General features: G+C 35.9%; 1 protein-coding gene across 2 annotated transcripts; it reads right to left on the minus strand.

The window, feature by feature from the left end:
* Positions 1 to 916: 916 nt before the first annotated feature.
* On the minus strand, positions 917 to 8,162 carry vsx2 (visual system homeobox 2). Of its 2 annotated transcripts, none has more exons than XM_059520559.1 (5): positions 7,393 to 8,162; positions 6,938 to 7,022; positions 6,155 to 6,278; positions 3,164 to 3,344; positions 917 to 2,235 (listed from the first exon to the last, which is right to left on the minus strand). In XM_059520559.1, exons 1-5 carry the CDS (start codon positions 7,916 to 7,918, stop codon positions 1,862 to 1,864), a joined length of 1,290 nt encoding a protein of 429 aa, XP_059376542.1. In that variant the 5' UTR covers positions 7,919 to 8,162; the 3' UTR covers positions 917 to 1,861. The 2 variants fall into 2 exon arrangements, with proteins under 2 accessions (XP_059376542.1, XP_059376543.1); XM_059520560.1 differs by having other exon boundaries at positions 917 to 2,172; positions 7,393 to 8,158.
* Positions 8,163 to 15,682: the final 7,520 nt, after the last annotated feature.

The following is a 15,682-nucleotide window of genomic DNA, read 5'->3' on the forward strand; positions in this document are numbered from 1 at the left end:
TAATTATGCAGGCACTAAGTAAATTAAATTAGGATTGAATTAACAGTGTGTATCAATAATCTGTTGACAGGCCTTGATAATAAGGGCATGGAAAGGATCAACAACCCAGATGAAGTAGAGAGAGAGCGTGCAACATCCCTTTGGACGCTTCTAATCAGCACAATCCTGATTGATTTCACAATTCACGGATTAGTCAGAGGGAGACCTATATATTTTTATTCATTACGTTTAACATGGACATTTTAATGGCTAATATTTAATTATGTACAGTTGTAAGATAATTACCATGCTTTTCTCTATCCTGTTATGTGGGGATTTTTCAATTGTAAGGCATCCGAGACTGCTAATATGAGACAGAATGACTGTAATCCTGGGCCTTTTACATTTAAAATATCAATGCTTTTAAACAGACAGATAGATAGATAGATAGATAGATAGATAGATAGATAGATAGATAGATAGGTAGATAGATGATTGTATATGTGACTGCATACATGAAGGATAAATGGTATTAATTCAGGAGAACTATAGCCTCAGCGAGAGCACCTTATCTAGGGCTGTTTCCCTGATCTCTCCCATATGTCTGTTATGCATCGCTCCTGCTGTTTAATCTGCCCAGATTGAGGCCGATTACGCTCAGTGACACACAACTCTTTTGGTGACATACAAACGATTGTTACTCAGGCTCCATAGCCCAAAAACACACTATAAAAAAAAAAAAAAAAAAAACCTTCACAAATTGTTCGTTGTAAATAAAACAAATATTAGATTACTTTTTACAAGAAAATACTTTTTCATATTTTTTGCTTTAGAATTTTAGATGACTTCACTGTTATTTGCCATTTCTTTGTAATTGTTACTGAAATGTATTAGCAATATTTTTTTCAGTGCATTGCAAAAGATTTGAACGCTGAAGTTTGGATTTTAATTACTGTTTGTAAAGATTTCTTTTTGGTGTACTGTATTTGCAGTGAACTGGGGAGAGCGGGGTGGGATTGGGAAAGGTCCTCGAGACGGGATTCGAACTCGGGACACCCGTAGTGCAACAGCTCTATATGTCTATATGCTACAAAATTATACCTTAAACAGTTCGACCGATGCTGTACATAAAATCTGCTTACGTAAATTGATGCATTTTATGTTCTCCGTCACTTATGATTGAATTAAAACACACTTGATGAAAAACAGGTTAGTATTCTTCGTTTTTTGTTTTTTTTTGTAATTTGATTACATTTTACATGTTACGAAAAAAGCACATAAGACAACAGTACATTAATGTATAGTTCAAACAATACTGTAGCAGCCGGCTATTTTCATTTACAATATATACAGCGATACATTCTATTACAACTTTTTAACAACAGTTTGAAGATGGGGCACTGTACAAAAGTAAAATGAAAAGCACTCCAATTCTGTTCTTTCAAAGCTCAGGAGGAGCTCTTGACCAATAATTTTCTGATGTCAATATTACTTGATATTGAAATTAGATCATAAATATCCACACTTTTATGGTTTTATTCAATTGAGCAGTTTTGCAAACAGCACTGAGGAGGCTGCCAACATGATAAAGGGCCCTATACTTATTCATAGAAGTTTTATGGCTGGAATCTTTGTAGGCTTATATTTGAAAGAGGAAGAAGAAAAAAAGCTATTAATCACTGGCATGATGGACTGATGCTGCTATCAAAATCCTGAATATTTCTAAATGGTTTTGACCTTGCTAATGTGAAATAAAAAGCAGAGGAACATTGAGAATCTATCAAAAGTCCAGTGCTGTCATGAGATCAGTGCAGGAATATGATATTTTCACACCAAGCCTATGTTTTCTTGCGTTATGAAGGGATGAATAACAGTGCATAATCTAAGAACTCTTTTCCTCTTCTTTTGCGTCTAACTGTTCGCTGGACTTCTCCTCTGTCACTGACGTCTCCATTTTGTGCTCTAGTCTCTCAGAGGAAACCGTTCCCAGCACTTTGGCACTGTGCTCCTGTGCTTTTGCCCTGAGAACTGCAATACTGTTCTCCCTCAGTTCCTCTTTGGACATGGGTGACTCTGTCCTCCTTTCCTCAGCCTCGGCGGCTTCATCCGGCTTGGGATTGGTCGGTTTCTGAGTTACATCTGACTTCTCATTTGATTGGACTGCAACGGTCTCCAGGGTCTTCTTGTGCATCCCTGCAAAGAATGGTGGGTATTCGTGTTTAGAAAAGCAGCTGGTGGTAGGAAAACCATCTTGAACTGGAAACAGCAAGAGACAGATTTTAGATTTAGTATCAAAATATGACTAATCTTAGCCATGAGAGTCATGAATTGCATCAAAAATAAACGGATAAATAAAAGATGGATACATCAAAAATACAATAGGCCTATTCTTTTTAGATTTTGATATTATAATTAATCATGTAAGTAAATTCCTTTTCTATTCATTTAGTTATTTATTTATTTACAGGTAGCCAATGAGAGGCGATAGTCAGCTGTAAAATATCATTTGCTGAATATTTATGTGAATTTATTTTTAATATTCTATTTTAAAGAACAAAAAAAAAATGCAGAGGGGTTGTAGCAAAACAAACAAACTGTATAAACTAACTACATACACAAATAAAACAACATTAAATACATTTATTTATTAGCGATTTTATTATATGACTACACTGTTTATTTTCTGGTTCTTATGTTATTATAATACAGAAAATTATTGCTCTAAAAAGTGGTAAAATTCTATTTAAAACATTTCAGTAAGATATCTCTTTTGAATAAAAATATAACATTAAAATGATCAACCGAGAAGATTATTGTAAATGTAATCAAATTGCTTAATTTACAGCATGTTTAAATTCAAAACAAGCTTGTAATGGTTAGGTAATTTTTCATCGTAGAGATATGATATAAAGTAAGCCATGCAGTGTTGATTCATATGACTTGTTGAAACTGAGCAGTGCTGGGTGACAAATGAAACAGTATTTAGAGTATAAGCAAGGCTGTAAATTATTATAAAAGCCAAGATTTAGAGAAGAGTTTATATGAAAACATTCTTGCCACTTAATGAAAAATATATGATATCGATTTTTTTTAAATGTATAGTTATGATGATGGTGAATAAAGATCAATTTGTTCTTTAAATAATAATAAAAATAATAAAATAATAACCAATCTTCTGGCATACCTAGCAGCCAGGGAGCACAGGAGTCCATGACGCCATCTTTAGCAGACTTCAGTATGGACTCAGGAAGAGGGATGGAGTGACGCACCATGGCACCGTAGAGCCCGTATTCAGCCATCACGCTACTACGACCCCAACACTTCTCACGCTTTCTCCACTTGGCCCTCCGATTTTGGAACCACACCTGTCCACAATGAAGTGTGATTTGCATATTGGTAAAGATGGTCAAACAGTCCTTCTGAGATGTCTTAGTGACAGATTCACTTTCATTAGGAAGAGATGCAGTGAAGAGACTGAGGCTGTCAATCTATGTGTGTGTGTTTCACTGAAGAAAGATAATCATACAGGTTTGGAACAACACGAAAGTGGGTAAATAATGGCAGAATTTTCAGTTTTGGATGAAGTAATGCTTTTAATTAGTCTGGAAAATATAATTGAACAAACAGTTAGCAACTGTTTATAACAAATATATGATCCTGGACCACAAAACCAGTCATATAGTGTTGGTATATTTGTAGCAATAGCCAACAATACATTGTAGCCTATATGGGTCAAATATATTTATTTTTCTTAAATGCCAAAAATCATTAGGATATTAATTAAAGATCATGTTCCATTAAGATATTTTGCAAATTTCTTACTGCAAATATATCAAAACTAATTTTTGTTTAAAACTTCATTTGGACAACTTTAAGGGCGATTTTCTCAATAGGCTATTTAGATATTTTTGCACCCACAGATTCCAGATCTTCAAATAGTTGAATCTCAGCCAAATATATCCTAACAAACCACACATCAATGGAAAGCTTATTTGTTCAGAAAAATTGACCCTTATGACTGGTCCAGGGTAATTTACATATTTTCAATGTAGCCTATGCCACTGAAAATATAGGCTAGGCTACTCTGTTTTTATTCTTAACCAATGATATCTCACAGCTGACTATCAACTCTCATTGGCTCATATGTAGTCCTGTCGTAAAATCGAGCGAACAGTTTAAGCAGGCAGGCGCCATAGTATCGATTTCCGCTGAACGACGCGACGAGTTCTGTCATGACGCGACGCGACGCGACGCGGCTCCTCTCCTCGCTTAACCAGCACTTGCCCTTCTCTAATTCTGATTCAGAGCTGACGGATGAGAGGAGGAGGGGCTCCCGGGTCCAGAGAGGCCAGACATTGGATAAGAAATTATCAAAACCATTTTCCAATCTCTTCTGGTAATGCCGATGATGATAGCCCTCATTTCATGCAAGATACTCTTTGAGGAGAAATTGGTTATCGGGCGCTCAAAAGACAGCGGGTGAAGACAGCGATGAGAGACGACCCCAGGGGCACGCACAAGCTGATTGAAAAATAAGTTAATTTCGAGCCCAATCGATGGTGGACAGGCGGGCAAATATCACGGGAAATTAAACGAGCAGGACCCCCGAGAGCAGCGCCATTGACCCGTGCTAATACATTCAATGTAGTTATTTCATTTGAACTCCCCTCCTCTCGCCACATCCCTTCCCCTGGAACACGGCGAGCTTTTCTCATTTAACTAATTACACTCGATGAGAAAATTAGATGTTAATTTTACTTTGGATTGAAATAGAATTATTTATTTATTTCCGTATTATTTATTCACCGAGAGGCACCGTAATGAGAAGGAAATTAAAAGGCGTGCCAGCAGATGGATGGTTCAGGTCACACAGTAATCTTCTTCCGCCTTGATTGCTTGATTAGGTCGTTAGCGCCTCTCTCTCTCTCTCTCTCACACACACACACACAAACTCAGAGAACAAACTGTTTCACATCCAACTGAGGCTGATGAGATATTATCTGTCCGAGTTGCTGCACTTGATCGATATAGGCTCAGTGTGAATTGTACAATAACTTTTAGGGCTTTTAAAAAGGAATTTGGGCTTTTTATTTTATTAAACGTCCTTTTAAAATTATTACATTAAATATTAAAGGTAATTTTAATGCGTTCTATAGGTTCGTCTAGCAGCGCAAATGTGTAATTTGGCTCGATTATAGATCATAATCTACATCTGTTGCATAAAACAAAGTTATTTGGGATCTATAGCTATTTATAATAAAGCGGTAGGCTACGTGATGTTATTCGTCAGAGCGTAGGCTACTTTATAAACTGAACTCAGGAAACCAATCGCAGAGAAAATCGCGAGCAGAGTGGTTAGCTTCTTCTGTGATCGTTACTCGCTTTGACAAAAATCGAACATTTCTTGTTACTGAAACGTCATTGTTGAAACATTCATATATATATATATAATTATTATTATTTTTTTACGTAGGCCTATCTAAAAATCCATAATAAGTTAAACTGACTAATTAGAGAGCTCGAACTCCCATAATTCGCGCTCCTAGCCTTAAGTTACCTGATGTTCAACTTCTACAGCACTTCAGAGTTTCTGGAGTAGGCTACCTGAGCATATCTGAGACACTGAGAAACCTCAACTGGTGCTTCATGTGGCATATTTTCGTCTGTCATATTAGACTATATTAACCCAAAATGGATGTTTTATTGCATCCTTAAAAAATAATTTTAGTCCTGTTCGATTTCCCCCTCTTTTTGGCTAACTTTGCCTATTCAATTCTAAATAATTAAGGCCTAAAACACACAATTAATTTAGGCCTAAAACAACATGCTGGTAACTGCCTTAGTCATATTGTTATAAAAACAGGAAAGCATTTATCTTATAAAAAAACAAAAAAAGCTCATTCGATTAATTTTACAGGGCAAGTTTTAATGTAAAAGCAAAATACAATAAAGACCAATACCCTTTTAACTTTATTTTGTAGGCCTACAACAATAACAACAAATAGCCATAGGTTACTCGTCAAATATGGCAACCCAGAAAAAAAGCATCACTGAATGCAAAATTATTCGTGTAGGCTTTTTATTCAATAAATAAAAAATAGTGGTCGAAGATAGCACATTGTCGTTCTCTTATATTCTCATTTAATTCAGAAGGCGAGTGTAAATCGTTCTCTACCTGTATTCTGTCCTCGGGCAGCTCGGTTTTCATGGCCAGCATTTCTCTGGCGTACACATCCGGGTAATGAGCCTCGTTAAATGCCTTCTCCAGTTCTTCCAGCTGGTAAGATGTAAAGATTGTTCTACAAAAGAACAACATGCAATTTTCTTAGGAAATCAACATTAGAAACATCACGCATAAACTGCAGTTCAAAAACTACTCAAATCATGAGGACCATCCGCAAATGTCGAGGCCAGACTATACGTTTTCTTTTAGGTTTTAAAATATAAATACAATTGTGTGTTTTATTTTATTATTTTCATTTTATTCTTATTATTTCATTTTATTTTTGTATCATGTATCAATATAATGTTTATTTCCAAATGTAGCCTATACAGTTTTTTCCCCTCTGCAATATAGCTAATCTAAATGCCTCTTAAAATATAACGATGTAAAAATACAAATTAGTACAACGACATTGCCATTATTATTAAAACACCATAGGATTATATTTTGACTGCCTTTAAAACCTACGAATCTTTGATTAACGAATTACGAAAATATTTCCAGAATTAGCTCTTTTAAAAATGGACAGGGATCTCGGGCATCCTTGCCGCAGTTCATCTGTTCCTCAAAAGTCATTTTCTAGTTGATATCAAACTGGCCATGACTTGCAAAACCATCGAGGAAAACGTTTCAGAGGACTAGAATCATTCTACGCGTTCCTTTTGTTGTTTCGGATGTTTAATAAAATAATACTGTATAGTCATTTCACATTAATTTGAGCGTTTTTAAGACTACCTGTGTCGTCTCTTTTTTCTCTTCTTGCTCTGGCTCAGTGACGATTTCGATACTCTCCTTTCGCTTGAAGAGACATCCTCTGAATCTGTAACATCGGGGGAAATATTATTCAAAATGTGAAATATTAGCTATGTTTTGCAATAGCACTTTAATTTTAAAAGCATTTTTGACGATGATAACCACGTAGTGTTTGGTGGAAAATTATAGGCTAATTTACTATCACAAATAATACAATTTAAATAAAACAGAGAAATTCTTTTTTTAAATCACATTGTTATCTTGATAGTATTTATAAGATTCGCAGCAAGAATAGTGGTTTAGGCTATAACATGTAGCCTAGATGTTTATAGGGCATTCTCCTCCTCAGTGAACAAAAATGACAGTGCACTAAAACAACGAGAAATTGAATTTCGATTTTCGAGAAACTGAAACATGAATTTCTCAGGCCTGTGTACCTGAGCTGGCGGACTGGTTGGTTTCCAGCGGTGCCACTGTCCTGTTGAGCGGCTGCAGATGCACGTTCTGCGCGTCTGACAGCACCTCGAGAAACGCGGGCTGGCTGTAGAACGATGGAATACCTCCAGGGCCAATTAATCCCATCCCGACCCCAACACCAACTCCAGCTGGACCGAGCATCGACCTGCTGGCTAGAAGGTGCGCCCCGGCAGGGAACGTGTCCAGTGTGCTCCGCGGAGCCGAGGACGGCTCTTTATTGAGTCCCAGGATCTCCTGGATGCCGAAGCCCGTGCATTTGGGGGGATGTGTGGTGCTGCTCTTTGACAGATGTGGATAGTTATTTCCCCTGTTCTCAGCGGCACACACCGATTTTGATTTGTTCAAACTTTCCGACAAAACAGCCCCATCCTTTCCTGTCATGGTGCCTCTGAGACTATTCCCTTCTTCACATACGAGTCGGTCCCTTGTGCACTGCGCAATTCGCATGATCCCTCTAGAAATTCTCCTTTTATCCAACAGGTCCATCCCAACAAGGGTCAAAACTCAACAGCCAATCAGCGGCGAGTAAGTGATTTAGAATTCCAGAGGATACATGATGCTGCTTTCGCTGTTTTTTATGCATCACGTCATTTCATTCACATCACATTTTGCTTACAATTATGTGTTAATCAGACATTTAACCAAAATTAGAAAATAAAATGAGATCACTTCGAAATTACATTGCGAATTAAATGTAGGCTACTCAATTTAAGTAATAGTAGGCTTATAATAATCGTTGATACTAAAATGTTTTTTTTTTTTTTTTTGCTTCAACGTGATAGGTCTATTATAAACAACTTGAGGAATCTATTATTATTTTATTTTATTTTAGCGTGCATATCTTCATGGTAAGACGTAGATTGCCATGTGGCTTTTTTCTGTAGACAATTAGGAAAATGTCTGAAATAGAAAAGGACATCTGGAACCATAAAGCCCCCATGCATGTATGTCTTCAGCAATGTCAGAATTTATATACAAAATTATTGTAAGGCAGCATCGCCTGATGCACCAAATCAAAAAACAAAAAACAATTAAAATTAATAATAATAATAATAATAAATGTATAAACGGGCAAAACTGACAAATTAGTCATTTTATAAGTAATCTGTTTTAAAAACGAATAAATACATTCAATCATATAAGGCCGAACGATTGTCACTGAAATAGGTTGCTTAGCTCATTTCTGTTGGATGTTGAAGGATTGATAGGCTACAGAACCTGTAAGGATTTATAGGATAATTCTTATCGCTATATATTTCTCTTTTGCAAAAGCTAAAACTCTTTTTGTGCTCTAAATAAAAAGCTTCGATCATAAGTGCAAGGCTTTCAATAATGAATATAAATGGGTCATGCAGGCCCGGATTGGCTAATCGGGAGCACCGGGAAAATTCCCGGTAGGCCGGTATATTTTTTTGGCTGCGAGGGGCGTTGTTGTCATGGCACTGGGTTGAAATGTATATATAAATATATATTATATATTATTATTTTACCACAGCCCCACTATTTTTTATTTAATATTTTCTCGCAGAGTGCAGCCTGCAAGATAATGATGACGTGATTATCTGTTGACTCCCTGGCCCCGCCCCCAACACGTCACCTTGCAAGTTGCTCAAAATAAAAAAAAGTGAGATAAAAATGGATAACAGAAAGCGCAAATGCGGTGCTGAAAAGTCCAGAATAAATAAGAAGAAAGCTTTGGAAACTGACGAGGACAAAAATGTTCTAAGATGAGCACATTCTTCCTAAAAAAAAACAAACAAAAAAACGGAGACGACGAGGCCGGTAAGTAAGCTAACGTTAAGGTAGTTAGGAGCAGTTCAAGATGCTAGCGACATTGCAAAACAACGTTGTTTGCAAACCACCGCTCATGTATCAAACTTTTTCTTGTAGCTCTTCAGCAGCAGCCACCTCTAGTCCAGTTTGGTGCTAACAGTGAAGAGCAAGGCCCAGTAATGTTACCAAGCTCCAGTCATGAGCCCAACACACCAGAATGGGCAGGTAGGATTGTCATTCAGAAGAACTAATAGTTATGAAGAGCCTACTCAATGGAAAATGCACTGAGATAATTAATGATACCTGATGATTCAGCAATACATTAATGAAACTGAGATGATACTGTCGTTAGAAAGTGCAATACATTTTATTTTAATCTTTATTTTTTATTTTGTTTTATATATTTGTTTTTATTCGATTTTTTTCTTTATTTCAATGTTTGGATATTTATGAATACTAAATCTTAAAGAAAAGAGATTCTTACACTATCCTGTTATTTACTGTTCTAATAAATCTTCACTGTGAAGGAGGCTATTGTTTTTGCACTGAATTGGAAATGATGATGTTTTTAAAAATACAATGAATTACAAGGCTGTAGGGAATTATATTCTGAGGTTTTAATTACATTATTTTAATATAGTCAATATAGTTGTGAACTAAAGTGGGCCGGGCATGAAACTCCAGGGCTGAAAATGAGTCCCAATCCGGCCCTGGGTCATGACGTCTGAAAGTATAAGTTATGAAAATATATATTTACAAATGACGATGATTTGACAACGTTTAGTGACATTCCGTTTGATCTTTTTATATAAAAAAAGACAAGAAAAAAAGGCACAATATTGAAGAAAAAATAATTTTCAAGAGTTTTAGCTTTTTAATTACCCCCCCCCCCCCCCCCCAAATAAATAAAAATAAAATAAAAAACAATAGGCTAAATAAATCAGAAAACTAAAAACATTTGTCAATCATATCACTGTAAAATTCTTACAATAAATTCTAGGAAATCAGCTTAATATAACGCGTAAAGCGTGCCTAAATTTGAATATTAGATTGATATTTAAATCTTGGTCAAATGGAAGCAGAGGGCAATCACGAAATGTGGGTGTCTAATTTTATTTGTTTACAATAATACAAATAGTTTTTATGCGTTTAGTTTAAAAGGGTAAAGGTCATTTATGGGGGAAAGACCATGGTACATTATTATATTTTTCGCTGTTCTGCACTTTCAGAAGAACTGTTGCATATAAAACATAGTTGTACCTATCTGAACAGACTACTAAATCTTAAAGAAAAGAGATTCTTACACTATCCTGTTATTTACTGTTCTAATAAATCTTCACTGTGAAGGAGGCTATTGTTTTTGCACTGAATTGGAAATGATGATGTTTTTAAAAATACAATGAATTACAAGGCTGTAGGGAATTATATTCTGAGGTTTTAATTACATTATTTTAATATAGTCAATATAGTTGTGAACTAAAGTGGGCCGGGCATGAAACTCCAGGGCTGAAAATGAGTCCCAATCTGGCCCTGGGTCATGACGTCTGAAAGTATAAGTTATGAAAATATATATTTACAAATGACGATGATTTGACAACGTTTAGTGACATTCCGTTTGATCTTTTTATATAAAAAAAGACAAGAAAAAAAGGCACAATATTGAAGAAAAAATAATTTTCAAGAGTTTTAGCTTTTTAATTACCCCCCCCCCCCAAAAAATAAAAATAAAATAAAAAACAATAGGCTAAATAAATCAGAAAACTAAAAACATTTGTCAATCATATCACTGTAAAATTCTTACAATAAATTCTAGGAAATCAGCTTAATATAACACGTAAAGCGTGCCTAAATTTGAATATTAGATTGATATTTAAATCTTGGTCAAATGGAAGCAGAGGGCAATCACGAAATGTGGGTGTCTAATTTTATTTGTTTACAATAATACAAATAGTTTTTATGTGTTTAGTTTAAAAGGGTAAAGGTCATTTATGGGGGAAAGACCATGGTACATTATTATATTTTTCGCTGTTCTGCACTTTCAGAAGAACTGTTGCATATAAAACATAGTTGTACCTATCTGAACAGACTGCAAAATATAGCTTATTCTAATTACATCCACATTTCTTTAATACACCGAGGTCTAATCAGCTATTACTAAATTACAGTGGGATTTTGATTCGTTTTGCAGATAATTTGTGGCACAATTTGGACATCTGGACAGATGATTACTGGGAGATAATTTATGGAAATGAGCAGCGAGCCTCTGATGAAGACAGAGATAACACCAATCTTATCAAAGTACCATGTGCTGATGATGCATAAATAAACGTCATGATTCATATGACACCAGCAGGGTTTTCTGGCTAATTAACAGCTAGACCCAACACTTGGAGATGTTTTATCATGCTGAAATAGCCTGATAATAACCATACCCAGAGTTTTACTAATAAAGGTGCACTGTGATCCTGTTTGAACAGCTTAAAATACAGAAAACCTATGTGATTTGTGGCCTTGTGGGACATTATTCAATTACCCATCCATGCTAATTCTTTGTTGGCCTGGCTCCGTGGCAATTACATGAGATGATCATCAAAACTGGCAGCAACACAAAAGTAAAGTTTAATCACATATAGGAATACAGCAAACGACTGATCTGCAAATTTCAACAACAAATGCGTAAGCAGTGTGAGAGAATAAAACTTCACGCAAGAGTTTCCGGCCGCATCGCCTCAAAACATTAAACCCCGCACCACTGAGCAAAATATCACCGCTGCAATTACATAGGCACCAGTTAAAACTAATTAGAAGCCATTAAGTGGAAATTTCATTAAGGGTAATGAAGAAATCAATGTTATCAAGATATGCTAATGACACATCACCCGGTCTAGATAAACCCATCTATTCACAAGACTTGCTCTGTCAAAGCAGCCTGTCAATTACAAACTGCTTCCTGTCCTCTCCTAGCCACCGCTTCTGCTGTAATCTGTGCAGGGCTTTGTTGTTTATTGTGAAAGGGGAAAAAAAGCCACTCTCCCTCCATGGCTTTTAATAATCCATCTACATATGAAAATGACTGCATCCTGATTTACATGCATAAGAGGACAAACTAATAAGTAATAAAGATTTGGTTCAGTCATTCGTGTAGATTGGGTGGCCTATCAAAGTCTGGAAGATCTGATGGTGGCAGATTAAAAGGCAAACAGCTGTTGCAAAATTTGTCCCCCCAGCACCCTTTCTGAATATTCAGTCTCTTGTGGGCCTATTGCCTACTTATTTTAAGTGAAATCCACCATATAAACACAAAGTGAGCAGTTGAGATACTGAAAAAGCGATTGCGTTAGTCAAACAGATGGATGGCAAATTACACCTCTGCCTTGACCTCTGCGAGAAATATGGGACGCAACCCTTGTGTTCTTTTTCATAGCTGCTAAAATGAGAGTTTGTCCAAACTTGTAACAATTACAGTATAATGTGATGAATACAGATAAAGACCTCTCTTATATTGAAATGCTTGACTGCTATTTGTCTTTACGAATAACTTTCTTCTGCTGCTGGAAGGTCACCGCGAGGTAATGAGCTTTGGGATGTCACTGTATTATAGCGACATTGTATTGCATTAGTCGGCCCCTACACCGATTGCTGGTGCTTGATCTTCTCATGCCAGGCAATCTAAATGAAGAATTGCTTGTGCTCTTCTGGTCATAATTCTGTATTTGCAATGTATTGGAAATGATGAATTGTTTTTAATGTTGCATTAAGTTTTTTTTTTTTTTTTATACCAAGCACACACAGTCTGTAGCAGTATAAAGGAGTGCCTCTTAACTAAACCCCCAAAGCTCCACTCATGATCCCCTTCATCCAGAACCTCTGATATTTTACTGGATATTGTTTAGCATAAGTTGAATTAACGTGACATTTATGACAATCATTCATTTTTTACATGGAAAAAAAAATCGCTACTGTGCCTGAAGATACTTGTTGCTCCCCCTCAATTTTAGTAACATATCTTTTAGTAACATTTTTGAACAAGACCAGAACAGAAAATATATTAATAAATGCAGTGCTGTTATGTGTTCATTTTTGTACACCGTTCAATTGTCTGTTTTTTTTTTAAGAAATTAATATTCTCATTCAGTGATGATGCATTAAATTGATCAAAAGGGACAGTAAAGGCATTTATAATGTCATAAAAGATTTATATTCCAAATAAATACTGTCCTTCTGAACTCTCTATTCATCAAAGAATCCTGAAAAAAATATATAGATTTCCATGAAAACGTTAAGCAGTCCAACTATTTTCACCGTGCAAAAAAATGTTTCTTAAGCACCAAATCATAACAGAAGGATATCTGAAGGATTGTGACACTGGAGACTGAAAAGTCAGCTTTGACATTACAGGAATAAATTACATCTTGAAATATATTAACATAGAAAACCTTATTCAAACTGTAAGAATATTTTACAAGATACTACTGTATTTTTGATCAGCATAAGAGACTTCCTTCAAAAACATTAAAAAATGCTTTGAAAAGTAGTTATGTTTAAAGAAATATTCAAGGTTAAATACAAGTTAATCTCAATCGAGTCCATCCCTCCTTTTCTTTAAAAATAACGTGTAATTAAATAACATTAAAATACTCACCGTTTAAATGTAATGAGATGGCAACACAGTGCCATAAATCCTAAAGCAACAGTAAAAACGGCTAAATAATAACTGTAGGTGCTTTTATACAATTATAAGCTTTACATTTCCATTTTTATATCTTCCAAATGTCGGCCTCATTCACTTCTTTTGCCTCAGCGTAACCTTTTTGCAGAAAAATAATTTTTTTTGTGGTTATCACTATTATGCCACAAGTGCTGTCGACTGAGCTTAACTTGTATTGAACCCAGAATGTTCTTTTAACAAAGCAAACACAAATATTAATAAAAGTTAAGAAACCTGTTTTGAATTAAACTGAAATGCCTGTGAGGTTTTTTTAAGTTACCTCTAAGGCTACTGGGAATCTCCTTTTCCTGAGACTAAGGATTTTCCGAGCGGATACTGAGGACAGTGGCTAACACCTTGTGCTGAGTAGGTGGAAAAAAATGGAAACTAGAGTTCTCTTCCTCATGAACTGCTAAGAGCCCGATGACCCCCTGATGCAGAGAGAGTTTGCTAGCTCTAGTTTTCTCATGCAGCTCCCACAATAGCGTTTTTGGAAGCTGCCTGCCGGCATTGCTTAATTAGGCGAGGAGTTGATTCATTTGCACTAATTGACAGCTAATTAAAGGCCTGAGGGCACATTGGATTGACGTTTGTTAGGGCAGCAAGGCCCGTCGAGGTCAGAGCAACGGGTTGTTTATGGCTGTGCTGGTGTTTCTGGAGACAGACCCTCTGTAGGGAATGACCCTCATCTTAAGGAGGATGTCTGGACAGGACCTATGACAGGCCATGACTACTGGCGGGTGCCATTATGTGAACCGCAGCTTCCGTGATGTCAGTTTACGGACCGGTCCACTCAAAACACTCACTGCACATCACTACTGTCACAATGTATGAGGGCAACTAAGTGTAACGGACGCAATTGTACAAAACCACCAAGTGCAAAGTTCTGTCAAACTTCATGAAGTCTGCGAATTAGACTATTAATAATAGATCAACAAGAGAACAGAGAACACGTACTCAGTCAGCTAGCATGCGAAACTGTTTGCCAAACGAACAAGTTTAAAAATGTCTGCTAGAGAATAGTCAAGCTTACAATTATTACAGCCAAACCTGCACACAGAGAAAGAATATTGTTACTCAATGGTGTCCTTGTTTCGACGTTACCTTTGCAAAGACCTGCCCTCTTAGTTACTGTTGCCAGGTCTGACAAGCCATGTCATGCTCTCACGCGGTGAAAAACACAACACAAGGCTCACAGCACACAAATTGTAGTTAGTAGCGTAATCCATAATACACATTTTAGGTATACTTTTTGGATTATAAACTGGGGTTTGTAAATGAACTGCAGGGGCTTCATGAGTTTAATGAAAAGATATTAATGAATAAAAAAAGAAAAAAAGAAATCATTTTAGAAGAACTTCAATCAAAACAAAACACTTACTAAAGAAATAAAATATTTAATTTGTTTACCTGCATGTCATGTGACCTTTAATGAACAGAGAAACGTGAACATGCAAATGTGATAATTATTAAAATATTTATTTTAAAATCTCAGGGTAAGTATATAAGGCGAAAGATGTTAAGATGACAAAAACATTTGGGAATCCATGCAGTACATGAACTGTAAATAAGAAATACTGTGAATGTGTATTTTAAAATTGTGCTTTGTGTGAATGGCCACAAAATTGGATGTATACAAGCGGTAGGCTCCTATAGGAACATTTAAAAGATTAAAAAAAAGAGGAATTAAAGAGAATCAATAAATTATGACTAATTTATTGCTATTGTGTGAATAATATTTAATCATATAATGACCAAACAAGTAACTG

The sequence above is a fragment of the Carassius carassius genome, chromosome 32 (assembly GCF_963082965.1).
Source record: "Carassius carassius chromosome 32, fCarCar2.1, whole genome shotgun sequence".
Lineage (NCBI taxonomy): Eukaryota > Metazoa > Chordata > Actinopteri > Cypriniformes > Cyprinidae > Carassius > Carassius carassius.